Source organism: Castor canadensis, chromosome 19, assembly GCF_047511655.1.
Source record: "Castor canadensis chromosome 19, mCasCan1.hap1v2, whole genome shotgun sequence".
Classification (NCBI taxonomy): domain Eukaryota; kingdom Metazoa; phylum Chordata; class Mammalia; order Rodentia; family Castoridae; genus Castor; species Castor canadensis.
In genome coordinates this window covers 8,272,507-8,299,427 of record NC_133404.1, presented here as the reverse complement: position 1 = coordinate 8,299,427, position 26,921 = coordinate 8,272,507, and the positions used below count along the sequence as shown (strand labels likewise).

General features: G+C 44.4%; 2 protein-coding genes across 8 annotated transcripts in view; one reads left to right on the top strand and one right to left on the bottom strand.

Moving 5' to 3' along the window:
• Positions 1–211: 211 nt before the first annotated feature.
• Positions 212–17,457, top strand: Idh3a (isocitrate dehydrogenase (NAD(+)) 3 catalytic subunit alpha). Of its 2 annotated transcripts, none has more exons than XM_020157571.2 (11): positions 212–338; positions 4,094–4,132; positions 6,554–6,637; positions 9,006–9,120; positions 10,457–10,644; positions 11,117–11,250; positions 12,030–12,132; positions 12,237–12,301; positions 13,539–13,623; positions 14,316–14,468; positions 16,026–17,457. In XM_020157571.2, exons 1-11 carry the CDS (start codon positions 312–314, stop codon positions 16,107–16,109), a joined length of 1,077 nt encoding a protein of 358 aa, XP_020013160.1. In that variant the 5' UTR covers positions 212–311; the 3' UTR covers positions 16,110–17,457. The 2 variants fall into 2 exon arrangements, with proteins under 2 accessions (XP_020013160.1, XP_020013159.1); XM_020157570.2 differs by having other exon boundaries at positions 4,094–4,156.
• A 247-nt stretch (positions 17,458–17,704) lies between these two features.
• Positions 17,705–26,921, bottom strand: part of Acsbg1 (acyl-CoA synthetase bubblegum family member 1) — a 50,642-nt gene continuing 41,425 nt past the window's right edge. For all 6 annotated transcript variants that reach the window (XM_074061879.1, XM_074061880.1, XM_074061878.1 and 3 more), the window contains 5 exons: positions 26,644–26,874; positions 25,572–25,789; positions 21,919–22,058; positions 21,205–21,451; positions 17,705–18,326 (listed from right to left, as the gene is read on the bottom strand). In XM_074061879.1, the coding sequence (XP_073917980.1) occupies positions 18,241–18,326; positions 21,205–21,451; positions 21,919–22,058; positions 25,572–25,789; positions 26,644–26,874 (922 nt within the window). In that variant the 3' untranslated portion in view covers positions 17,705–18,240. The remainder of the gene's footprint in view (positions 18,327–21,204; positions 21,452–21,918; positions 22,059–25,571; positions 25,790–26,643; positions 26,875–26,921) is intronic.

The window sequence follows — 26,921 nt, the reverse complement described above, 5'->3', positions numbered from 1 at the left end:
GGCGCCATTTCCTCCAAATCTGATTGGCGCCTAGTAAACTCGCAACCCAAGTCTCACCTACACAGTTAATGAATGAATGAAGCGGAAGCTTCCGGGAGATGCGGCACTGGACGCTTCCGGGTCGCCGCAATGCGCCCGGCTCGGCGCGTCATCGCGAGACAAGCCCGGTGATTGGCCGAGCGGGAGCGGCGCTGACATCCGGAGGCGGGTCTAGGAGGGCGGAGCCTCAGGGGGCGGGGCCACGCGGGGCGGGCTCCGGATGCCGGCTGCGCGAGCGCCTTGCTGTCGCCGAGGTGAGAGAAGCGGACGCGATGGCCGGCTCCGCGTGGATCTCCAAGGTGAGCGCTGGCAGGCCAGCGTGCGCGAGCGGGCATCGAGGGCAGGCCAGCAAGCTGGCCGCATGCTGGGCAGGGGCGGGAGGGCGGGCCCTGAAGGGGAGGCGGCGCATGGCCCGTGGGGACAGGCTGAGAATGTGTCGCGGTCTCGCGGACTCCGCGCTCCGAGGCCCGCACGCAGCGTATGAGCAGCCCTGCCCCGGTTCAGCGATCCTGAGGCTGCTACCACGTCAAGGTCAAGGCGGGGGGCGCCGGTCCTATTTCGGATGTCACCCCCAGCCTGTGCCAGGGCCCGAGCCAGGCCTAGCGCCGATCCGGGGAAGGTCACGCAGCCGCCGCGCGGGCTCCGCCGGGTCCAGCCGCTCCCGAGGCTGCGGGTCTTTGAACAGCTCCCCTCCCTAGCAGGGCCTCTGGCCCGGTACCCCGGGCGCGAGCCGTGTGAACTCTTCCCAGGTGAGGGAATCCCGCCGGGCTTGCCCTCTTGGAGCTCTTCCCAGAGTGACCTCGGCTGCTCTTGGAGCTGTTTCTGCTATAGAGGACACGGGGCATCTTACCCCTTGCAATGACCGTCTTAACGCTCATTGCACCTCCTCTTACCTTTAATTGGTGGGAATCCTGCGACCTGCAGTGAGAGCTAGCTCTTTTTGGCAGCTCAGAGGCCAGACCCGGAAAGGACCGCAGGTTATGCATGTAATTCCGAGGATCTAACCTGTCTCTGAAGACAAACTTGCTCAAGGTCACCCAGGAGGTCAGTGTCAGAGCTGGGAGAGAAACTGCAAATCCTGACTCTCAATTCCATTCTGCCTGCTTTGTGGCCAAAGTGATGTAGCAATTACAGGTTCAGTCCAGAGGAAAATAGGCCGTAAATCTCCTGTTGCTATTAATGGTTCAGTAGAAGTCTACCATAAAATCTGTCTAAAATTTGATACTACTTTTTTTTTTTCTTCAGTTCAGAGATGCACTGTTACTCAAAAGATCTCTATACTGCAATTAAGGGATCTTAGGTTTAAATCTTGGCAATGCCATTGATTGGCTGTGTGACCCTGAGCAAATTAACATCTTTGAGCCTTTTATATGCCCACCTGCAAAATAGCTATACTGTGTCATGAAATTGTTTGCCGCTTAAATAAAACAATGTAAATGAAAGTATCTAGAACATGTAGAAGAAATGCACAAGATTTAATCTGAAGCTTTCTTGGCTATCAGTATGTTTGTTTTGGCAATTATCAAGCAGTGGTTCTTGGGCATCAATTATTGTGGTGTCTTTTTATTTTTTGGTGATGCTGGGGCTTGAATTCAGTACTTCCCACTTGGTAAGCAGGTGCTCTATCACTTGAACCACTCCGCTAGCCCTTTTTTGTGTTGAGTACTTTCCAGATAGGGTCTCTCAAACTATTTGTCCAGCTGTCCTCAAGTCTTAATCTTCCTTGATCTCTGCCTCTCCAGTAGCTAGGATGACAGGTGTAAGCCACTGGTGCCTGACTAATTAATTGCTGCATTTTTTGCTGAGTAATTAGACTGCTATGTTACTGTCTTCAGACTCACATTTGTTTGGGATGGCAACTGTTATGTCACATTTGCCTCTAAAAGTAAAGTAACCTGTGTCACTGTTAAAACAAGTCAATTCATTAGGTTTACACTTATCTGTGATTCATCATTGGTAGGTACATTAAACCTTCAGAATGAGGAACTGAAGCTAATAAAGAATGTGCTTGGAGATTTGTTTTTTGCCCTTGGTGTGATCGGCAAGCAAAAGCCCTCCTAGTGGGAGTTCAGAAAGTGTCAGCCTGTGCAGTCAGAAGATGAGGTTCTCCTGATACTCCCTGTGACTCCCTGTGGGACCTGTGGCAGAATGATCTGACCTCTGCGATAGTTTTTTTCCCTTTAGGGATTGGTGCTGAGCAGATGCCAGTTTCTTTTTCTTTGAGACAGTCTCACTCTGTAGCCCAAGCAGGACTTGAAATCAGGATCCTCCTGCTTCAGCCTCTGGAGTACTGGGATTACAGGCCTGTGTCACCACACTGATCTGGGATGACAGTTTGAATCAGAGCACTTCCTCTTCTTTGGGAAAAAAAAAAAAGGCATCTGCAGCTTAAAAAGCATTTCACATAGGGAAAATAGAGGGTTTCTAAAGATTTTTATGGCTCTAAAATACTATAATGAGCCAGTTTCCCATTAGCAAGCATTTATTGAGTGGTGCTACCCTACTTCCAACACCATATTATATGTTTTTACAAAAATTAAATGACTTATTTTTTTGGCGGTACCTGGGTTTGAACTTAGGGCCTCACTTATATGTTTTTAAGTTGGAATATGAAGGTAAAAAGGAAATGAGCAGCTATGGATTAATGATGGCTCCGGGCCTAAGCTAGAAGTACAGTATCCAGTGAGTCTGGTCTTAGTTTTCTCATCTGAAAACGTCTCTCCCCTTTGGTTTTTATACCCAATTTCTTCCTTCTATCTTTCCTTCCTTCCTTCCTTCCTTCCTTGTCCTTCTCCTTCTCCTTTCTTCTTCTTCTTCTCGTGGCAGTAGACTTTGAATTTAGGGTCTCGCACTTGCTAGACAAGCATCTACCATTTGAGCTACACTTCCAGCCCTTTTTTGCTTTAGTAATTTTTTAGGGTCTTGCATTTCTTCCCAAGACTAGCCTCAGATTGTGATCCTCCTATCTATGCCCCCCATGTAGCTGTGACTATAGGTATGCACCACTACATTTGGCTTATTGGTTGACATGGGGGCTTTGAACCACAGTCCTTCTGCTTTCTGCCTCCTAGGTAGCTGGGATTATACTACTCCTAGTCCAATTTCTTTTATATTTATTATAATGTAGTATGACTTTGTACCATTTCTCAAGAACTGAGTTATTAAAGTTGAAATAACCTTTTAAAATTCGTATTTGTAGTATATAATAGTGTTAATTGGAAAATAAATGTGCCAATTGTAATATCTCACAGTTATGGGATTACTGGATGACTTTTCTTACATCTCTAGCCCCAGAAAATTAATGCTAATGAGCACATTGCCTTATAACCAGAAGAAATAGTTTATTTAAAGCTTTATCCTACATGGCATGGGCATCAAATGGTACTAAGTAAATGTCCGTAGATTATATTATAAAGTGTAATTTTCAGTGCTCATAAGAGAGGAGTGGATGTAACATATGACTGAAAGAGCACTGGCCCACAAGTGCTCTTGGGCCATAGAGCGTGGTTTCTATTTTGCTAGTCTTTGTGTGACCTTACACAAATCCCTATTCTTTGGGTCCATTGCCTCCACCTGTAAACAAGTGACTTGTGCTCTGGATTTCCTAAGAACCCTGCTGGCTCTAAACTAGTGCTAATTTTCTTAGAAGACCTATCTCATGCCCCCCCCGCCCCATATTGACCTGGTAGTTAGGAATGTTGACATCAAACCATCTAGCTCATCAGAGGAAAACTAGTGTTTGAGCTAAAGGATAGTTTCATTCTATCTTCAACACCTTTTGACAACTTAAGTTCATGAAATTGACTTTGAAAAAGTACAGGACTTAAATTTTTAGATCACAGGTTAAAAACATCAAATATTTAGATTTTCAAATCTGAGCGAGTTAACTACATTGAGCTAAAATGTGAAAAAAGTCATCTTTCATCTTTCGAAGTTCCCAGATAACACTGTGCAAGTTTGCAGCCTTGCCAGCTGTTGGAAATGATTTCACTTCCACTGTTTATTAATGGGGTTTAATTCTTTGCATGACTTTTCTCTGTTGACATTAATGTAGGTCTCTCGGCTGCTGGGGGCAGTCCACAACTCAAAACAGGTGACCAGAGGTTTTGCTGATGGTGTGAGTATGACTGTCTTTTATTTTTTCCTTTTAGAAGTTTCTCAAGAAAGATGCTCTAATACATTTATAAAGAGGCATTTAATTTCTGTTTTTTAAAACCAGGGGAAATTGGCCATACTTCTAATGTATGTGAGAATTATTGACTAACAAATACACAAATCTATTAGGTCATGTGCACATTTAAGAGAATTATATTTTAGCTGGCTGTATAAGCCTGTCACATTAATATCTTGAAGGAGCCTTGATAAAAATATAGAGAAATTACCCCTGAGCCTGTTTCTCTATTTCACAATCCCTTTTCGATAAGATGGTTGTTTTCACCCCAGCTCCAGTGGCTCACTTGAGCAATCCTAGCTACTTGTGAGGCTGAGATCAGCAGGATCTTGGTTTGAAGCCAGTCCTGGGCAAATAGTTCATGAGACCCCCCCACCCCCATCTCCAAAATAACCAGAGTAAAATGGGCTGGAGGTGTGGCTCAGAGCACCTGCTTTGCAAGTGCAAAGCCCTGAGTTCAAACCCCAGTCCCACCAAAAAAAAAAAAGAAAAAAAAAGGTTGTTTTTAAACAATAGTACAAGTTGAGAGAAAATTGTTGAGAAGCTTCAAAACCTGCTTTGCATTTTTATTTTGTGACCGTCCCTAAAAACAGTAGATTGGTTACCAGTTAGGCATTCCTCAAACATTGTAAGCCGTCTGGGCTTATACTTTCCTTATACAGTCTTAATAGACTATCATAGTGGATTTTCTACTGCTCATTAAATCTGCTGCTTTTAGAATTCCCAGCATGGAGCTCTGTGCTTTAAAAGCTGATCCTACATTTTTGGGACATTCTAAGACTGTGGACCAGTAGTTTCCTATTCATTTTTATTTTATCCCCTTTTTTGCAGAATCTATTTTGGATTTCATAATTCCTGTACCCACATAGAACATTTTATGCATGATGAATTTATTTATCCCTCTATTTGCCTTCTGAAGTAAGAAGAAAAAAAAATAGACTTTTCAGTGTGATGGCCTGAGAACATTTATTACATGTTGGGTGAACAGGAAGGAGAAGCCAAAGGGTTCTTTTGGCCCTGCTTATGCAAAAAAAAAAAATGCAGGATAAGGCTTGCACTGGAAGCTCAGGGATGCTAAGCTAGCATTTCAAATACATTCTGACAGTGGGTGGATAAGATGATCAGAGCTCTCAGCTTTTAGTTCATTTTCAGGCTATCTACTTTTTAAAAATTAGCCTGACAGAAGAGAGATATTAATTTCAAAAAATATTTCTTCAACTGTACAGAAAAATTGAGAAATAAATTAATCTGCCTGTCTAGGAGGTATCATTGTAAAGGCTGAAAACCAGGGAAAGTTGAATTAGTGTTTTTTGGTTTTTTTTTTTTTTAGCTCAAGCAACTGGTGCCGAAAAGGGGCAGGTAGAATAAAGTCCCCCAAAATACAATGTATGGAGAAAGAGGATCTGAACATTATCTTAACTAATTTAAATCCTCTGACTTCTCCTGTTACATATTTTCATTCCTCTGTTTGAAATGCTGGCTTCATTTTGTCTGAAGTCTTTAGAACAAACAATTGGTGCTACATCAGAAACACACTTACTGTCATCCTAACTGTAACTGGTCTTTGCAAGTCTGACCCATGTGCTATTCTTACTGGCTACAATTCGCATTGCTGAGCTTATTTTAGGTTACATTTATCATTAAAGAGCCAATTTTACAGAGGAACTAAGAAAACTGGAGGCAGTATGTTGATAAGAAGTCTGATTTTCTCTGAGTGTCAAAACAGACCTCCAGCATTCTGAAAATGTGTCTGAAAGAGCTTTGCAAACCTGAAGAAGTTGCAGGAGGAACTTTTTAGATCACATGGACAGGAAAACTCTTGCCTTCACAAGGAGCTTTCTGAATTTCAATGTGAGAACATGGTTGAAATGTTTTTGCTGTCTTTGGTTTTACAGACTTGAATCAATTGGTCTCTTCATAGCTTGTCTGAAGGGAAGGGATTTTTCTCAGAAGAAATAAAATATTAATTTCAGAAAAGGTTTCTTCAACTGTACAGAAAAATTGAGAATAATTAATCTGCCTGTCTAGGAGATATCATTGTAAAGCTGAAAGAAATGTCAACTGGGAAGTCTGCTCAGTGGTTTATTTTTGTTTTATCTAAAGAGCATCACTTGAGTTATTTTTTAAACTTCTGAATTCAGGTAAAGAGTAAGATTGTGGAGTCTTTTGTGTGTTGATTTCTGCTCTTCTTCGATGGACTTGGGGAGGGGGTGGAATTGTCTATTTTCTTAACAGCATATGGGTCTTTCTGAGATGCTTGTATGAAGTGGATTTCTCTGTCAATGATGACCTTTCTTAAACCTTCCAAAACAAATTCTTAGTGTTTTTTTCTGGTGATTTTAGGTTCAGACAATAACTTTAATTCCAGGAGATGGAATTGGCCCAGAAATCTCAGCTTCAGTTGTGAAGATTTTTGATGCTGCCAAAGTAAGTGAATATAACAGATCCATTTAATAGTAACTCACAGAAAAGTCTTCCTAGCCCATTGGAGTCTGGAGCTCAGGATGAACTGCACAAAGTTTCTGTGAAGTTGGTATGGTTGAGTGTTTTGTTTTTTTTTTAAGACAGAATCTTGCTATATAGCCTTGGCCAGCTTCAAACTCACTATATAGTGCAGGCTGACCTTGAACTTGTGATCCTCCTACCTCTGCTTCTCAGGTGTATCGCTGTGCCCAGCCAGATCTAATTATTATTATTATTATTAATTTTTGATACTGGGGTTTGAACTCAGGGCCTTCACTTTGAGCACCTGCATATTCCTACAACTTCTCAGAGTCCTGTGGGCAGTGACTGAGGAGACAAGCCATGCAGGAAACACTCCTCAAAGGGGGAAAAAATATATATGTATGTGTGTATGTATGTGTGTATGAAATTCTGAAGGGATCTTTTTTTGGTGGTGCTGGAAATTGAACCTGGGGCCTCCCACATGGTAAGCATGTGCTCAAACACTGAGTTGTAACCCCATCCCCTTAAAAGAATCTTCTTAGAGTTTTTTTGTTTGGTTTGGTTTTTTTTGGAGGTACTGGAGTTATGAACTCAGGGTCTCACGCTTTTCTAGGCAGGTGCTCTACCACTTGAGCCACTCTGCGAGCCCTAAAAGAATCTTTTTTAAAAAAAGTTTTCTGATGATATTGTCACTAAGAATGGGCCATTATTGCTTCTAACAGCCCAGTTGTCAATTCAGGTAGATATTTAAAAGTACTTTTGTTTGGGGGATTTAGGGAGCTTGAACTTTGACCTTTTGCTTTATTGCTATTTATAGCTGCTAGGCCAAGTAATATGTAAGATTGAATAAGTGGCTGTTAAGATACCAATAGCTGTAAGTTGAGGAACAAAATGTATTTACATTATATGAACACTGTTCTCCAAAAAAAGTTTTTTTTTTGGTGGTTCCCTTGAACTCAGGGCCTCACACTTGCTAGGCAGGCACTCGACTACTTCAGCCACTCCACCAGCCCTATTTTTTGTTGGGTATTTTCAAGACAGGGTCTTTTAAACTGTTTGTCCAGGCTGGCTTTGAACCTCAATCCTCCTGATCTTGAGACGACCCTCCTAAGTAGCTAGGATTACAGGCATGAGCCACCATGCCTGGCCCTATGTGAATTTGTGATTGAAACTCCTACAAAGAAGGTGATGCTTACAAAGTGGCAGGTTCTCCAAACAAAATGCAATGCGACAGCTCCCTTACCTGTAAGCACCTTTAGAACAAGAACCATGTCTTAACCCTATGCTTCTGTCCCTAGGATGTGCTCAGTCAATGTTGGCTGGCAAATGTGTGCGCACACATATGAAGGATGTAGGTGGAAAGAAAGGGGATACTAGTTTATACTTTAAACTTATACCTTCGTAGGGTTTATGTATATAGGTAGGTAGATTTTTTTTTTCTTTTACTAGTGTTCAAACTCAGGCCTCTCTACCACTTGAGCCACACCCCCCAGCCAAATAATTCTTATTTTTGAAAGTTCTTTTTCATTGAGGTAAAATTTTCATACTAGACAGTTTACTCACTAAAAGCACAGTTTAAGTCAGTGGTTTTTGGTATATTCACAGAGTTGTATAATCATCCATCCAGTCTAATTTCAGAACTTTTTTTGTGTGTGTGGGTGGTACTGGGATTTGAACTCAGGGCCTACACCTTGAGCCACTTCACTAGCCCTTTTTTGTGATGGTTTTTTTCAAGATAAGGTCTCATGAATTATTTGCCTGGACTGGCTTAGACCCTCAATCCTTCCGATCTCTGCCTCCTGAGTAGTTGGGATTACAGTTGTGAGTTGCTGACGCCTTGCTAATTTCAGAACATTTTTATCACCCAAAAACACATCCTACATCAAATTGTAGTCACTCCCCATTCCCTCTTCCATCCCCCGCCCCTGCTGTTTTCCTTCCCTAGCCCTTTGCCTATTCTGGATGTCTCACAAGTAGACTCAGAATGTATGGCCTTTTTACAAAAGTGCACGTCTTGCACTCAGCTTGGAGTTTTCAAGGTTATCGGTGTATCCGCTGTGAAGTGATCATGTGAACATGATTCTCCATTCTGTATCAAATTCTAGTTACAGCCATCTTAAGAGTTCTTGTAAAGAAAGTCCTTGGCAGGCGGCAGCTGGGAGTGATGCTGGGCCAGGGTAATGTGGACAACCCCTCTGGGCATGCTACGCAGTCATCCCCTGTGTGCCAGGAACTTTCTGGACCTTACTGTACTTGTTTTTACCAGTTGCATCCAGACTTGAGGAAATTGTTTATTGAGTGAGTAGAGTCTTGTTTAAGTCCAGTTCATGGTGCTCTGGTTGGCCTCTAGGTACCTATCCAGTGGGAGGAGCGGAATGTCACTGCCATTCAAGGACCAGGAGGAAAGTGGATGATCCCGCCAGAAGCCAAAGAGTCCATGGATAAGAACAAGATGGGCTTGAAAGGTAGCACTGAAGTGGAGGCGATTACTGAGTTCCACTCTAGGGATCACATTTTTTTTTTTCTTCCCGGTTCTGGGGACCAAACTCAGGGCTTTGCACTTGCTAGGCAAGCGCTCTTCCACTGAGCTAAGTCCCCAACCCCTAGGGATCACATTTTCAAAAGGCCATGTGTGTGAGCTAAATAGAGCTTGGAAGCCTATTAAAGTAAAGCCATCCTTTGATGGAGTGACCACTCATAGTTAGGTGCTTTGTTTTTTATTTATTTATTTTGGGACAGGGTCTTGCCTTGTAGCTCAGGCTGTCCTTGAACTCTTGATCTTTCTGCCTCAGCCTCCCAAGTGCTGGGATTATAGGCCTGCACTACTTTGCCTAGCTCAAGATGCTTTATTTTTATTTGGGCATTCTTTTTCAAATCCCAGTAAAACCATTAAAGCATTACTGGCAATACCAACTGACAGTATCTTTTTGACTTCCACTATATTTATATTTTATGTAGTTTTCACTTTTTTTTTTTTTTTGGAGTTCTGAGCCTCACGCTTGCTAGGCATGCACTCAAACCAACCCTGTTTTGTATTGGGTATTTTCAAGATTGGGTCTCCAGAACTCTTTGGACTGGCTTTAAACCGAGATTCCCGAATCTCTGTCTCCTGAATTGGTAAGGTTATAGGTGTGAGCATATAACTTTTCACTTTTTTTTTTTTGGTACTGGGGCTTGAACTCAGGGACTACATCTTAAGCCACTCCCCCAGCCCTTTTTTTGTGAAGTGTTTTTTTGAGATAGGGTCTCTCAAACTGTTTGCCCAGGCTTTGAACCATGATCCTCCTGATCTCTGCCTCCTGAATAGCTAGGATTACAGACGTGAGCCACCAGCACCTGGCCAGTTTTCACATTTTTAATTATTATTTTAATATATATTTAAGGTTGTGATTCAAAATTACTAACGTATGACATTAAAATTTGGCACAGGCTTTAAAACCATCAACAGATCCAAGTTCAAATCTCATTTCTGCCACTTAATGGCTGGGAAGCTTGGGCTAATTTCTTACTCTTTTGGGATTTTTTTTTTTTTCCTTCATTTTTAAATGACCCTCTGGGTTGATAGTGAAGATTAGATGACATGAAGCGTCTGATGCAGTGCTTGGTGCTCAGGAAGTTCTCAAGATGAGACACGAAGTTAATGTTCTAGAAGAATTCTGTGACTGTGCTTTCTTCCTTTTCCTGGATCTGAGGGAGGGTGAGTTTAGAGGCAGAACGCATTTTACAGGAACACAGGTGGGTTTGTAGTCACATGTGCATCCAGACTGTATCCCATTGTCACCTAGGCATTCTTTATTGCAGGACCTTTAAAGACCCCAATAGCAGCTGGTCACCCATCTATGAATTTATTACTGCGTAAAACCTTTGACCTTTATGCCAATGTCCGACCATGTGTCTCAATCGAAGGTTACAAAACCCCTTACACAGATGTAAATATTGTCACCATTCGAGAGAACACGGAAGGAGAATACAGTGGGATTGAGCACGTGGTACGTTCCCTTCAGATATTTCTTTATTCCTGGTTGGGTTGCTTTCTGTGCTCTTGGGACAGTTGTTCAAATTCTCAGTTGTACATGTCTCCCCAGGACAGATCAGTTTTACCTCAGGGAGCAGTTGTGGGTATTTGTGTTGGTGCTGGGTCTCTGCCAGCCATACTCAGTGGTTGCCACACCGGCATGGTGTGGGTTAGGGAACAGGCCTGCAGAATCTGCCCTCTGCAGTTTGAGTTTCCTACTGCATAGATACGCTCCTTGGGCAGTGACCACCTGTGTTCCTCAGGTTTGCTTATCCGTGTGGTGGGCCTTGACATTCCTACCTGGTAGGGCTGGGGCTAATGTTGACTCCGTGACACTGTGTGATGCTGGCCTTGCTGATACCAGGGTGTGGTCTACACACCGCCGGCTGACTGGTACCGAGGTGTGGCCACGCCCTGTCTAGTAAGGCGGGGCTTCCTTCTTTCAGATTGTTGAGGGGGTCGTGCAGAGCATTAAGCTCATCACTGAGGAGGCGAGCAAGCGCATTGCGGAGTTTGCCTTTGAGTACGCCAGGAACAACCGCCGCAGCAACGTCACCGCGGTGCACAAAGCCAATATCATGTGAGTCCTGTTTTTCTTGTCGTGGGGAAAGCGGTGACGGGGCATCTCTCGCTTCTCTCCGGCTTGCGCAGTGGTTCCTAGCATCCCTGGAAAAGAACCACAGGCCAGTCAGAAAGTCTGGCATATCTCCTGTTTGCTCCCTGGGTGAATGACGAGAGCAAGTGGGGAGAGGCAGGAATTCAGGTCCTGGAAGTGAAGGAGGCACTGAGGGTTATCAAGAAAGGAAGCTGGGGAGACGCTGAGTCTTGGGTGACATGGATAGTTGGCAGAAGTCATGTATTTATGTTTCACAGGTGCAAGAATCGGTGTTTCTGAAATGGCCATGTGTTCAGGGCCTTAAAATAGTCAACACTAATATCATCTGATGTGTTCCTCTAGCAGTTTAAATTTTCCTCATGCCCATTTTATTAAGGCTTTCTCTGTGAGTGTACAAAAAAACAGTTTTCCTAATCTAAGAAAAGTATTGAACATGCAAAATAATAAAACCACTGAATAATTAAGCTAACCTTCTAAAGTAGTTTTAATAAAATTAATGGATATTTCTTAGTTCTTGCTGCACAATACTATAAAATTCTAGTCTTTTCTGTTATGAGCAAACTATTTGTTAGTTTTACTCTTGTGCTTCCAGAAGGTTTTCCCCCCAAATTTTCAACTTGAATTTTGTTAGCTGTCTAAGAAAAAATTTTACTATAATTGAAATCAGATCTCTTGGCTTCTTGAACTTTTCTTTTCTTTCTGCAAGTCTCTGTTTTCAACAGTTTTCATTTGATTAAACACAGGCGAATGTCAGATGGTCTTTTTCTGCAAAAATGCAGGGAAGTTGCAGAAAACTGCAAAGATATTAAATTTAATGAGATGTACCTTGATACAGTATGTTTGAATGTAAGTATGTATTGATACTTATCTGTTATTTTTTGTGGTAAACACTGTGTGCCTGTTAGGTACTCAGTTTTTGATTGCTAAATGCAAAAATGTATTCCTTGTAGATGGTACAGGATCCATCCCAATTTGATGTTCTTGTTATGCCGAATTTGTATGGAGACATCCTTAGGTGAGTCTGGCTGCACCCTTACTTTTGGCCCCCAAATGACTTACAGCTTAAAGTTTTCAATCAAGTATTGTGAGCTATGGCGCTTGTCATAAGAGGTGAGCTCAGTGCTGACAATCAGGTGTTGGAATCAGTGATTGCATGATGGATGTGCTGTTCCCGTGAACCCTGGGCTATTGTGACCCAGTCGTTAGTTCATTCTTCCCATTTTTCAGATGTTTTATTTATTGTTTGGTTGATTTTGGTATGTTCAATGTAAGTAGGTGGCATTTCCACAATTTTTATGTATTTATTTGATACTGGGGTTTGAACTCAGGGCCTACACTTTGAGCCACTCCACCAGCCCTTTTTTTTGTGAAGGGTTTTTTTGAGATAGGGGCTTGCAATCTATTTGCCCGGGGCTGGGCTTCAACCTGTGACCATGTTCCTTCTGATCTCTGCCTCCTGAGTAGCTAGGATTATAGGCGTGAGCCACCAGCACCCAGCTTATTTATTTATTTATCTCTCTCTCTCTCTCTTTTTTTCCCCATTGTTGTGCTGGATGGGGTACATTGTGACATATACAAAAGTTCTTACAATATAAGAACTTACAATATCATAGTTGAATTCATCTCTTCCATAATTCTCCTTTATTCCCCCTCCCCATCACCATTTTATTTTGTGTCCTTTCTCTCACTCTTCCTCTTTTCCTCCCTTCCTTCTCTCTCTCTCCCCCTTTCATTTTTACCATACTTTATTTTTCTTTCCCTGTTTTCCTCCCTTTCCCTTCCTTCCTTCCACTAGCCAAATAGGTTGTTGGCCAGATGGTGATTTCCTAAGCCCACCATTTCTTTGCATTTATTAGTTGGCATTCTGCTTCAAGGACAAGCTCTCTTTCCCATTTATCGTCTTTGTGTTTATCTCCGTCAGGGTAGACTTTGCTTTTCTGTTTTATTTGGTTGCATGTCCATAACTAGCGTCACTTGTCTTAATATTCAGATTGTCCTAACTTGGCCAGGGTTGCTTCCTTCCCGTGGCTCCTGTGTCCTTTGTCTTGACCCTTCCTTCTTTGGGCCTTGCTTTGCTTTCTGGCACAGTAAGCTGCTCTAGGCTTGTCTGCATTTTCTGAACCTCAGCCCTGGAATCAGACAAGGAACCCTGGCTCCTTTTAGTGAAAAATGGTATTTAAATACTAAAATCTGAGTGCTAGGTGAAATGTCTTCTTTTTCAAAATATCCTTTGAAATGCTTTTTGTCCCCAGTGACCTGTGTGCGGGATTGATTGGAGGTCTTGGTGTGACCCCAAGCGGCAACATTGGGGCCAACGGGGTTGCCATCTTCGAGTCGGTAAGGAGCCTGACACCCAAAACAGAGTTCAGGTTGGAACAGCCAAACTCAGAAGGGCTTCTTGTTTTGTTTTGTTTTCCAGTACTGGGGCTTGAACTCAGGGCCTACACCTAAAGCCACTCCACCAGCTGGTTTTTGTGATAGGATTTTTTGAGATAGGGTCTCAAGAATTATTTGCTCAGGCTGATTTTAAACCATGATCCTCCTGATCTCTGCCTCCTGAGTAGCTAAGATTACAGGTGTGAGCCGCTGGCGCCTGGCTCAGAAGGGCTATTTGTTACACAGGTTTTAACTCTGGAGTTTTTGCAAATTGTCAAAGAAAGTGACACTTTATTTTTATATGGCCTTGGCTTAATTATTCATTTCTTTCCAGATAACTAATTTATTTTGGGATAGGGTTCACTATGTATGCTTTGTTTCACCAAGACCTTATTTTTTTTTTTTCTAAATTTATGTCAGATAATTGCACACAGTAGGTTTTAGTAAATGCTTTTTATTTGTGAGGAAGGAGGATTGAGACCCCAGTGTCGTCAGACGAGGGCTACTTGTTCTTTTCTTTCTTTCAGTGATACCAGGGAGGAACCCAGGACCTTGTCTTTGCTGAGCACACGCTCTACCACTGGGTTACAGCCCGGGGTGAGGGCCGCAGGTTCTGTCTCCCAGCTGCTGATGCTGCTTTCCCCAACACATAGGTTCATGGGACGGCCCCAGACATCGCCGGCAAGGACATGGCAAACCCCACAGCCCTTCTGCTCAGCGCTGTCATGATGCTGCGCCACATGAAGCTTTTTGACCATGCTGCAAAAATTGAGGCTGCATGCTTTGCCACAATCAAGGATGGAAAGGTACCGCAGTCTTGACCTGCATGTGCTGTGTAAAACGTGCCTTTTCTATGTGTTTTATCTGCATGAAGGGAACAGGTAATATTTTCAGGAGAACTGAAGGATTTGGTGTTGAACAAGGCTTCTTTTTTGTGTGTGTGTGGTACTGGCACTTGAACTCAGGGCCTACACCTTGAGCTATTCCACCAGCCCTTTCTTGTGATGGTTTTTTTGAGATAGGGTCTTGAGAACGATTTGCCTGGGCTGGCTTCAAACCGTGATCCTCCTGATCTCTGGCTCCTCAGTAGTTAGTTTACAGGTGTGAGCCACCAGTGTGCCCGGCTGAACAGGGATTATTAATGTGAGCTCCCTGAACTTCAGGGAGTGCACACACGTATACATTTCTGGGGTGAGGATCCAAATATTTTATCTGAAAAGATAAGAAGTGCTGGTGGACACCAGTGCTCAGTGGAAAGAGCAGTGGTCACCAGAGGCAACCACAGGCCCAAGTGTGATCTTGGCCAAGTCCTTTTCTTAGCAAAATGTCTTCAAAGCTGGCTTCTTCATTTCCCACCCCCACCCCTACTCCTGTAGTACTGGGGCTTGAACTTAGGGCCTCACACTTGCTACTGCTTCCAGCCCTGTTTTTTATGTTGGGTATTTTTGAGATAGGGTCTTCACGAACTGTTTTCCCGGGGCTGGCTTTGAACCTCAATCCTCCTGATCTCTACCTCCTGAATAGCTAGGGTTATAGGTGTGAGCCACCAGGGCCCAGCTGGCCCTTTTGTTTTGAAAAATGTTACACTTGAGATTACTTCTTAAGGCTAAAATATAAGAAATGCAAGCTTGGATTTTACAGCCTGACAGTCACTTTATTGGGCATATGGTCTTGTTTGTTATTTATTCTGAGCTACTTTTTGGGAAGTTATGTTCTAGAGCCTGGCAGAAAGACAAGTTATACAGTAGGCCCTCTTAATTGTGTAGGATGTACATGCAAAAGAGAATTAAAGATTGAGTCTGTGTGCTATAAAGAGGAGTGAGCTGGTAGAAAACAGTTTGGTTTGTAGGGAAACTTTTTCTCCTAAAGAAGGAAACTTAAGATTTAGTCGTTTAAGTATTTTTTGGCATTTGCTTCCAAGCCTCCAAAAATAGATCCGAATGTCTTTAAGCTTTTTTTTTTTTCTTTTGTAAGTTTTTTAAGCTTTACAAATTCCCCATGGGCTTTATGAAACCTCATCTGTAATTGCTTTCCTTTAAATATATATAATCAACCAATATATTCTTAGAGTTATCGTATGAGCAAAGGGAAATTTTTGGAAAACCTCCCAGCTCCCCTGTGTAGTGGGAATGCCTTATTCTTTGCGGATTGTTTTTGTACACATTATCTCATGGAATTTCACAGTTTTCTCCAGGTGGGTGGTGTGTGGTGAGACTTTGCTTTGAAATGATGAATTAAATGAAAGTTGGAGGAGGCAGGGACTTTGCTGACTTGACATCTCACTGAGGGCTTTAAGTAAAAATTTCCTTGCTTTAATTTAGTGTGTGGCTACATTTTTGGTTTTGTTTTTTTCCTTTTCTCAGAGCTTAACAAAAGATTTGGGAGGCAATGCAAAATGCTCAGAATTCACAGAAGAAATCTGTCGCCGAGTAAAAGATTTAGATTAAAGCTTGTGCTGATGGTAGTTGCTGCAGTCACTCCTGATGGCTCTTTAGACCATCCCCATAACGTCTGCATCTGGCTCGCTTGTTTCTTGACAGTACGTTTTTAGATCTGCCTTTTCTTAACAAAATCCATGCAGGTCATGTCCCTAGGCCTGCTCTCAAAGGACTTTTTCCAAGTGCTTGTTTTATTTATTAAATGTCTATTTGGTAAACATTTTTTTTGTAAACTGTAAGAGGACTGTATCATTTGCTGTCGTTAACCATTTTACACTTCAGTTAAAGTAGTTTTTCCTCAGCTGTAAATATGATACAGAATTAATAAGAAAAAACATCTAACTTTTTAAACACATTCCCTGTTTTCTTTGGTTTATGAAAAATATGGGAATAAAACAGAATATTGACATAATAGCACAAAATGACATTCTTATAAAATCAAATGGGCACAAGAAAAATTTCCTGGAAAAGTTCACATCAAAAATAGCAGAAATTATGTATTTCTTAGTGATATGGAAAATAAAGACATATCCGTCCTTTCCATGAAGTATTATGAATAAAAACTTCAGATCCAAGAAATATGTAATGAGCAATGTAATTTTTGTTAATAAGATATAGGTGATATATTGGGTATGAAGTCCCAAACACATTGTATTCAATTATTTTGTTAGCTGGAGATTTACTATTCTTTGCAAGAGCTCTTAATGAAGTAAAGGGTGGTAATCCTTTCTCACTGGACACCCTGAGAGCATCACAGTTGCCAAACCTCGAGCACCTGCTTCCACCCTGGGTCGAGCTGTGGAGATGCTGGGCTCCAGCAGGTGTGCAGGTGCGGAGGGCCTAGTCACTGTGTTTTGGCTGCAGTTGAGGAACCCAGGACCTGGCTGTTGATTTTATATCTCAGTGGCCTCCCCTTCCCCTTCCCCCAAGCACCAGATCGCTGCCCAGTGCCCCAGTCTTGCCAGCAGAAGATGCCATGCAGGGGCTGGAGCTGACTGGGCCTGAGCCACCTCACAGAATGAGGCCACCTGAGGGTCCATCAGATGTGACCTTCCTTCTCCACCCCCTCCCCTCTGCTGCAGCAAGAGCAGTTACCCTTTGGCCCCACACCAGAGGCACCTCTTGTCCTCCCTTGGCCCTTGTGTAAATTTTCAAACCTGTGGCTTTATATAATGAAGCCAGGTCACAAGGGGATTTCTTAACATATATTCCTGTCTGGGTCATTTTTTTTAAGCTTGTAACCAGACTCTGAATCATACGTATTTTACTTGGTTTAAGCTGCTGCTTCCTGTCTTACTGGATTGTGCTGATTATCAGTGGCTTTTGGGTTCACAGTAATAAAGAATTTAAAAAAAGACTGATGTATGCCTTCTCTGCCTATTTCCTAGCCCGGTGCCTTAAGGTATTTTGGCTCAGCTTGTTGCTAAGAATGGCTGGTTTTACTAGAATGTTCCACTTGAGCCTGTCCTGAACCTTTGTTTATTCCAGGGCACCAGTGGTGAACTAATAGTTACTTGTACCTCTTTATACAGTCCTGTGAGTTAAATACTAAGTCCTCTGTACTGCCTGTTGAGTTGACAAAAAAAAAATCAGGTACTTGACAGTTTTGTTAAAAGGTTTAATCAAATTACACATTAAATACAGCCCCATGGGAGGCAGCGGTTTTATTAAGCATCAGATCAGCTGGCGTGTGCAAGGTGGAGGAATAGGTAGCAGTCGGCAGTGTCTGAGCAGATCCCAGTGTAAATCAGGCCATCAGGTGAGCTGGGACTTTCTGTCACTGCAGCAGCACACACTAGCAGGAATCATCATCCCCCTCCCTCTCCTCCAACAGCCTGCCACTAGTTGACCTGTTACGTGAGCTAGCAGCTTGTTAAATCTACCTGGATCTAAGGCCAAAAATGATTGACCTCTCAGTTCTGGAAGATCTCATTTGACACACGAACCCAAAGTGATACTTAAATAGAATTTTAACTACCCACAGGGGAAGCTTCTCAGATGCCAGTATTGGGCCCCCACCTGGGGATAGAACGGACTTGCCAGAAATCCCATGCCCAGGCTGGAGAGAACCCAGAGCTCAGGAGGGTGCTTGAAAGGCTGCCAGCTATCTATTCAGTACAAACCACAGGACAGCCCCTCACTACTTTTTTTGCTCTTGGTAAAAGGAATCAATGATATCTTTGTATTTCTCCAGAACTGTGAGTCGTTTCAGTTTCATGGTCGGACCTAAAAGAGACATTGGAAGAAACAATTGAGGCCCAGGCTTGGAGAACTGTGAAAAGGTGTGAGGTAAAGACAGAATTGGTGAGACCCAGAAGTCAGGAAGTAAGCCAGGCAAGCAGGTCAAGCCACGTGGCCAGTCTCCCAAGGCAGTGGCTCTTCTCTTGGCATTACACCACTCAAGCAATCCCCTCCCAGTGTACCAGGGTTGGACTGTGTGAACGACCAATAGAAAACAGAGGAAGTGATGGGCTGTCACTTCTGAGACTAGAGATGACTGTAGTTTTAGGGCTGGGGGTGTGGCTGAAGTGGTAAAGCATTTGCCTAGCAAGCACAAGGCCCTAAGTTCAAACCCCATTACTACCAAAAAGAAAAATGACTACATTTTTTTTCAAATACATAGTATGGTGTGTTCACCTTGCCCTTGACCTGTCCCCATTCCTGATTATCAATTTGTTTGTGACTCTGTCCCTTCAAAGAACACACTCACGTCTTGGTATCCATGGGGGATTGGTTTCAGGACCTCCTTCAGATCCTAAGTCTGAAAATGCTCAAGTCCTTTCATAAAATGGTATAGAATTTGCATATAACCTGTGTACATCCTTCTGGATTGCTTATTATACCAAATACAATATAAATGCTAGGCAAATCGGTGTTGTACTGTATTGTTTAGGGAATAATGATCAGAAAATGCCTGTACTAATGCTTTTTTTTTTTTCTTGGTGGGCTTGGGGATTGAACTCAGGGCTTCATACTTCCAAAGCAGGTGCTCTACCACTTGAGCCACACCTCCAGTCCGTCCATTTTGCTTTGGTTATTTTGGAGATGGGGGTCTTGTGAACTATTCAAACTGCAGTCCTCCCAATGTCAGCCTCCCAAGTAACTAGGATTGGAGGCATGAGCCACTAGTGCCCAGCACTGATAAGATTTAAAAAAATTTTTTTTTGATTCAAGGTTAGGTGGATCTGATGCAGAATCTGGATATAGAGGATCAACTGAAAACAATACTGGCAATCAAAAAATAAATTAAAAAGTCTACAGTTTCTGTCTTAGGCTTTCTCTTGGCTCATTTGTTTGGGGGCAAGCCAGCTGCCATGTTGTGAGGACACGCACGCAGCGTGTGGAGAAGTCCAGTGGCCAAGAACTGAGGTCTCTGTCCCCTCACTGAGGGACCAAGTGTGCCATCAACCACATGAGTGGGTAAGAAAATACACCCTCTGGTTCCACATGGCCCCCTTCTGGTCCACCCCGACTAGCCTCACAAGAGACCCCAGCAAGCTCCGCCCAGCCTGATTCCTGATGCACCAAAATGAAGGTAATAAATGTTTATTGTTTTAAACAGCTCTATTTTGGGGGCTAGTTGTTACACAGCAATAGTTATCAACAGCATGCTTCAGTGACAAGTCATACAATGTTTGACTTTGATGTATTGTGATGGGGTGGGGGATCGGGTGGGGAGAAAGCCCAGCCAGGAACTCCTGCCAGGGTCTTAGTGAGACTTAATTCCCAAATCACTTTTCTTGGCCTTAAATTCCCCCATCTAAAGCCAGGTTGAAGGACTTAAGCTTCTGTGTAGCTCAAAGTTTTTTTGTGTCCCTAACTTAACCCCTGACTCTACAAATGCAAACTTCAAAATCAGAATCATTTATAAACTGCTTTAGAGGGGACTTCTTCCATCAGCTGATCTTGCACTCAGTTTGTTTACACCAGTCCACCACATATGCTAAACATCCCAATGCAGTTCAGCCAGCATAACCATAGATAGCGCGACTGTGTTCAGCCCCACTGTGTGTCTCACTGGAGGAGCCATTTCCACCTGTCCTGGGCCATGAGCACCTGCTCTGGCCAGCTGAGGTGCACCATAGACCCTTCCCGGCCCTGGACTGTGGTCCAGGTAGTTCCATCTTCTCACCAACCAGAATAGATGGCTTTATAGACTGGTGGATGCCTGAGAACCAGCAACAGTGACTAGCCCACACGCCAGGTCTGCCTTGGTGTTTGCCTGATGGATCCATTGTGATGGGAGAGGGAAAATTGTCCCACAGTCGAGGCAAAGCTAAATGTTAGATGTTCATGTTAATAACTTCTGGCACGTGTCTTATACAGTCATCCCTCAGTATCTAGGGGGAACAGTTCTGGGACCCCCTCGCTACATCCATAATACTCAAGTCCCTTAAATAAAATGGTATAGAATTTGCATATAACTTACACACAAACTCCTGTATACTTGCAGTCGTCTGTACATGACTTAGAATACCTAAGACACCGTGAATTCTAGATGAAGTGTTGTTGTAGTGTTCTTGGTTTGTTTTTGTTTTTTGTTTTTTTTAGTTTTGTGGTATATTTTTTTAGGGAATAACGATGAGAAAAAACAAACAAACCTGTACATGTTCAGGACAGATGTAGTTTTTTTCCTTTTCTGCAGTGCTATGGTTTGAACTCAGGGCCTACTCCTTGAGCCACTCTACCAACTCTTTTTTGTGAAGTTTTTTTTTTTTCAAGATAGGATCTTGTGAATTATTTGCCTACGCTGGCTTTGAACCGTGATCCTCCTGATTGCTGCCTGGATTACAGGCATGAGCCACCAGCACCCGGCCAGATGAAATTTCTTTCCCAAAGTATCTTTGATCCTAGGTAGTGGAATCCATGATGTAAAACTCATGGATATGGAGGACTGACTTACATTCTGCAGGCTTTACACAACTAAACCCGCGCTCAAGCAATTGATGCCCTCCACAGGAAGGAGAAGGATGCCACCCAAAGCCCTGTCCCAGACCTTCTGCTGGCCATAGCTGCCTCCTAATGGGCTCCTCCCTGCCACTGCCATTGCCACGGCCTCTGCCTTCCCATGTACCCCCCAGGAACAGTGACAAGAAAAACCTACCCAGCTCTCCACCCGAAATGGAGAAGTCCCGTTCGAGAATGGCCCACTTCTGGATGTGGTATGGGCGGGCCACTGCGTTTGTGTTGACCCTCTGGATACCCTCTTCAATGGCCTGGTACACAGCCTCGTCCCTCTGTCCCACGATCTCTGACACGGTGCTGGCTCGGCTGCCTACTCTCTGGCAGAACTCCACAGCCTGCTCTGTCAGATTGTCGGTTGGCTCGGAGGTGTCTTGGTCCAGGGTGCACTGAAATGCCAAAGGATAGATGAGGACGCAAGCCTGGTCTTGGCAGAGATCACTGATGGCAAGGGTGTGAACCACTGTGGCTCAGTTTCAGAAAGATGGTTCTAGAATGAGTAGGATGCCATTGTGTTGAGCCCTGCGGTGTGGCGGAAGGAGCACTGGCCTGTCAGAAGTCAGTGACATTATCATCTATAAAACAGGCCACGCTCCTGCCTGGCTGCCACCCTGGGAGCCTGAGTCCATGATGTGGAGAATTTTGGGAGGGGTGGGGGAAGCACCTGGAAAGGATTGTCCCAGCCACCTGCTGGGGACAGGAATTTCTCTGTGCTAAGCTGCTCTCACAGGGCAGGCAGCACTGACCGAGTGAGTCCAGAACAAAGCATGAGCCCTAGATGTGCCCTGGTCTGCACGTGGCTTCTGTTAGGCCCAACACAGACCACTGCCTTGCCACACCCCCCGCCCCCACGCACCTTCAGGGTGAGCAGCATGGACAGGAACTTTCTCTGGTCCCCGATCAGCATGGCATTGCTGATGATGGGCAGCTCCATTTTCACAGCCTCTTCGATGGGCAAAGGGGGAATGTTCTCCCCACCGGCGGTGATGATTAATTCTGGGAAGGAAAAGCCAAGGCCCTGGCATGGACTGTAGTCCAGGTGTCTTGGCTGAACTACAGCCCCACCTTGGCCACACCTGGGAGGTCTGAACAGAGGGCAGTTATGCTGGAGATAGCCCTCTCTGGAGCCAGAAAGCAGGACCAGGGTCCCCAAAACACTTCACATGCTATGGGGACAGTGGCTGGCAGCCCCCAGAGGACAATGGCTCACCCAGAGCTCCTACTTCTCAATTTATCCTCTGCGACTCTGCCTGCATAGACATCTCATTTCCAACCCCCTTCTGCCAGCCCCTGGTCCCCGAGCCTCCTACCCTGCCTCTGAGTAGCCTGTGTCATCTCTCCTCCTGTCCTCACTCACACAGCACTCACCATGTGCCAGACCCCGACTGAGTGCTTTACACACAGTAATTCATTAAATTCTCACAATAAGCCTATAGAGAGATGCTTTCTTATCACTTTACAGATGAGGAAACTGAGGCATAGAGGTTCAGTAACTTGTCCAAGGTCATGTAGTGGTGAGTAGCAGAGCTCAGATTTAACTCCATTCTGGTTCCAGAGTCTGTGTTCCTGCATCCCCCAACCCCCGCCATGGGGTCCCTCACTGTGCTGGAATGCCCTCTGTCTTCCTTCCCACTTGTCTGTCACACTGCCTCTCCTAGGTCCAGCTCAGTGACCTCCTTCAAGGATCCTTCTCCAACTGTCCCTGTCCACACTTGCTTCTCCCTTCTTTGCACTGTCCTCACAGCATCCTTCTATCCACCCACTGTTCATGCTTTCTTTCAAATACTTGTTGAGTGTCTCTGTGTGCAAGGCCAAGGTCAAGTCACTCGATACATGATAGTCTGTTCTCTGATTGATGGCTTACCTCCACACTAGATGACAATAGACTCAACAAAATACAGTTCCCTGAGATTTCAGTAGATGCAGCTTACTGCTTTTAGTGAGATTGCACCTGTCCCCCTAGTCCTACCTAACGCAACAAAGGTCACAGACTACATTCCAACAGGTCCTGGGCTGACATTAGGCACAGAATAGAACAAGATAGTCTTTGGCTGCAAGAAGCTCACAATGCAGTGGGAGAGTGAGACATGGGATGTCTGGGGGCCAAGAGGGCCATGGTTGGGGGGTGGGGACCAGGAGGCACCAGGCTCAGGCGGAAGCTAAGTACAGAGAGTGGTTTGGTAGGCAGAGGGCAGGGTGTGAGCAGAAGCATGCAGCCTTTAGAGAGCTGAGGTGGGAAGTGAGGCAAAGGCTGGAGAGGGCACAGGGTAGATTGTGAGGCCTCCAGGCTGTTGGCCCATGAGTAAGCAGGTGGAAAGCACTGAATCGTTTGGGTCAAAGTTTGAGGATGCCCTGATGACTGGGGTGAAGGGTGTTGTTCAGGGGATGGTCTGGCTAGAGAGGAAAACATGAGAAGAGTCCAAAGGAATAGGGGCTGTCTGAGATGGCAGAAGTGGGGTGAAGAACGGACAGACTGGATTTCATTTTTTGGTGGTATTGGGGTTTGAACTCAGGCCTTCAAGTTTGTGAGGGACATTCAACCACTTGAGCCAGGACTCTAGCCCAAGACAGACTCTGGAAATATGGAAAGATGAGTCTAGCCTCCCTCACATACACCTCCTTATGGCTACCTCATGTCTGCCCTTTTCTGTTATCATTGTCCTTTTATGACTTTTAGTAAGTGATAAAAAACCCTTTAAACACTAAATATGGAAGGGAATTTGCTTAATTTGATAAAGAATATCTACAAAAAATTCATAGCAAACATACTTAATGATAAAATGTTGAGACATTTCCTCCTGATACGGAAAAAAGCAAAGATGATCACTGTCACCACTCTTTTTCTGTGGTGATGGGATTGAATCCAGGGCCTCACACATGCTAGGTGAGTGCTCTACCACTAAGCCACACCTTCAGCCTGCCACTTCTAGCCCACAGTGTTGGGGGTGGTCCTAATCTGTGCAATAAGACAAGAAAAAAATTTATAAGGAATGGGAAAAAAGAAGACTTATTATATGAAGATGATATGGTTGGGTTCATAGGAAATTCTGGAACTCTTATGTAGCTCGGTGATAGAGCACTTTGCTTGCCTAACATGGACAAAACCCTGGGTTTGATCACCAGCACTGAAAAAAAGAAAGAGAGAGAGAGAGAGAGAAGAAGGAAGGGAGGAGAGAAAACTACTATGTCAGTTCTTGGAGGCCATTTACCACAAGGCCAAAATACAAAAAGCAATTACATTCCTGACACCAGCAATAAACAAATAGAAATGCAAATAACACTATTCACAATAGCATAAAAATAAAATTCTTAGGAGTAAATATAAGAAAGGTGCAAAAATCACCACACTGAAAACTATTGAGACTGTTGAAATTTCAAAAGACCAAAATAAATGAAGGGATGGATGTACCATGTCAATGGATTGGAACACTCAATGTCAAACATATGCAACCTCACCAAATTAATATATAGATTCAAGTCAAATGAAAATTTCAGCTAAAACTCATGGAAATGGAAATGCCAAGGTCATCTTGGAGAGGCAGACATAGCCGCAGAAATTCACGACCAGTCATATCATAAAGATCCTGAGGGTGAGACACTGGAGGGCATCGGTGTAGGATAGGCAAATAGACCAAGGGGACAGAATAGAGTCCAAAACTAGGCCTCCCATAGACAGTCCTTTGATAGATGAACAAGGGGCCACTGCAGGACAATGTTTCGAGAAAGGATGATTTTTTTCTAGAAGTGACAGTTGTACATGTGGTCCAGTTGTATATGCATTTAGAGAAAAAGTACCTGGACCCTTACCTCTCACCATTAATATTTTTAAAAGCTGGGCCAACTCTGGTTGAATTTGGTTTTCCTGGCTGCTAACCCTCCCCGTGCAGGAATGCAGGTCCCTTGGCTTGCAGTTACAAGGGAGAACACTAGGTGGCGCGCGCGATCCCAACCTCCAAGAGTTGGAACCTGGGCTAGCACACCTGCGTTTTCCATCCACGGAGCTTCAGTTTCCTGTGTGAAATGAGGACGCCAGATTCCCACATGGATGGGAATTGCATGTGCTGCGGGAATTACACCCACTCGGGCAAAGTAAGCAAAACGTCTTTCCAGGATGAGTCCCAGTTTCTCTATAGGAAATTTCTTTGAAGTCTTATATTTTAAAATGTGTATCCAATTTGCGTTCTACTCTATTATATCCGTGTTTGCATATAAAAATTCCTAAAATTTATGTCCTCGAATCTTCTGGAAAGTCTTGCCTTGTTTCTGTAGGGAATGTGAATCCCACCATTTGTTAGCCGGATGACCTTGGAGGAATTATTTAACCTCTCTGGACATCCCCAATTAGCTGGGGCAGTAATGGTACCTGCCTCACAGGTGAATAGGGTAAGATGATGGTGATAAAGGTGTGTGGCACTGGTTAGGGCTCAGAGCCAAATGAATAGTAGTGAAAGCAGAATTCCTTACTGCAGCCTTCAATGGCTGCCCACTTCCCAGCCTTCAAGTGCTCACCTTTGAGGCGCCCAGTGATGTAGAGGAAGCCGTCAGCATCCAGGCGGCCGGTGTCACCTGTGTGTAGCCAGCCTTCGGAGTCAATGGCCTCGCACGTCTTGTCCTCCATGTTCAGGTAGCCCATGAAGATAGTTCGGCCCCAGAGACAGATCTCGCCAACACCTTCTGCATCCTCATTCACCAGCTTCACCCGGCAGCCTGGCACCACCTTGCCTGAGCTGGTGATGGAAGAAGGGTCCCAGAGAAACCTGGATCAGCCCCAACTGGGGAGCCTTGGGGTCCCCAAACTCTTGGTATTCACTGATGGTCAGGTGTCCCCTCCCAAGATTTTGTATTTTAATGCAGGACTTATTGCTGAAAGGTGGGGCCAATTAAAGGGTTTTCACTGGAAAGGAGGGAGGGAGGGCAGAAGGAAGAAAGGAAAATGCTGATGGCAGAACTTCCAGTATAGGCTGACAGGGAGCAAGGCATCCAAGCACAAATGATAACCCTTTAAATCACTCCCTAGCTGGGCACTGGTGGCTCACACCTGTAATCCTAGCTACTCAGGAGGCAGAGATTAAGAAGATCACAGTTCAAAGCCAGTCCCAGGTAAATAGTTTGCAAGACCTTATTTCAAAAAAAACCCATCACAAAACAAAAAGAGGGGGACTAAGAGTGGCTCAAGAAGTAGAGCAAGCGTGAGGGTCTAAGTTCAAACTCCAGCATCACCAAAAAAAAAAAAAAAAAATCACTGCTAATGCTGAGTGCCCTCCCACCCCAACCAGAGCCTGGCCATCGATTCTCCCAGGACATCAGCTAGGAGAAATGGAAGAAGGGAACTCGCCTGGACTGCTAAGGCTGCTTTCAGCCACAGACACACATGCCAAGATGGCAGAGACTGCCCCTCTGGAGCAAGGAGGACAAGTAAGGGACCTGGCTGAGGATCACCGTGTGGGCACTTGGGGCCCACTGCCCAGGGCCAGGTCTGCAGTGTGGAGAGTGAAGTGGGTCCCCAGGACAGTCAGTAGTTACAGGTGCCAAGGGGTGTCCGCAAGGGTGGGTGGGGATGTGTGTCACCCTCGGGCCTCACCTGTAGAGCCGGTAGTTGTAGGGGCTGGACATGAAGTGGGGGCCTGTGGTCTCGCTGAGGCCATAGCCCGCGTACAAGCGGATATTGAGGCCCAGGAAGAAGCGCTGGGTCTCTGCGGTCATGGGCGCCGCTCCGTAGAAGTTCTTCTGACACTTGGCAAAGCCCAGAACCTGGCGGACCTTGGCAAGGACCAGGTAATCTGCCAGCCTGGCTGTGAAGGGCTTCAGGTTGCTGGTGGGAGAGGGAGAGTGGTCCATGGAAGAAAAGACACACCCACC

What these genes read in the sequence shown, in the direction of transcription:
- Idh3a (XM_020157570.2), top strand. Translation starts at nt 312, where the DNA reads ATGGCCGGCTCCGCGTGGATCTCCAAG. An exon ending in AGATTTTTGATGCTGCCAAA is followed by an intron (nt 6,638 to 9,005) that starts GTAAGTGAATAT and finishes GTTGGCCTCTAG; the next exon opens with GTACCTATCCAGTGGGAGGA. An exon ending in GAACAAGATGGGCTTGAAAG is followed by an intron (nt 9,121 to 10,456) that starts GTAGCACTGAAG and finishes TCTTTATTGCAG; the next exon opens with GACCTTTAAAGACCCCAATA.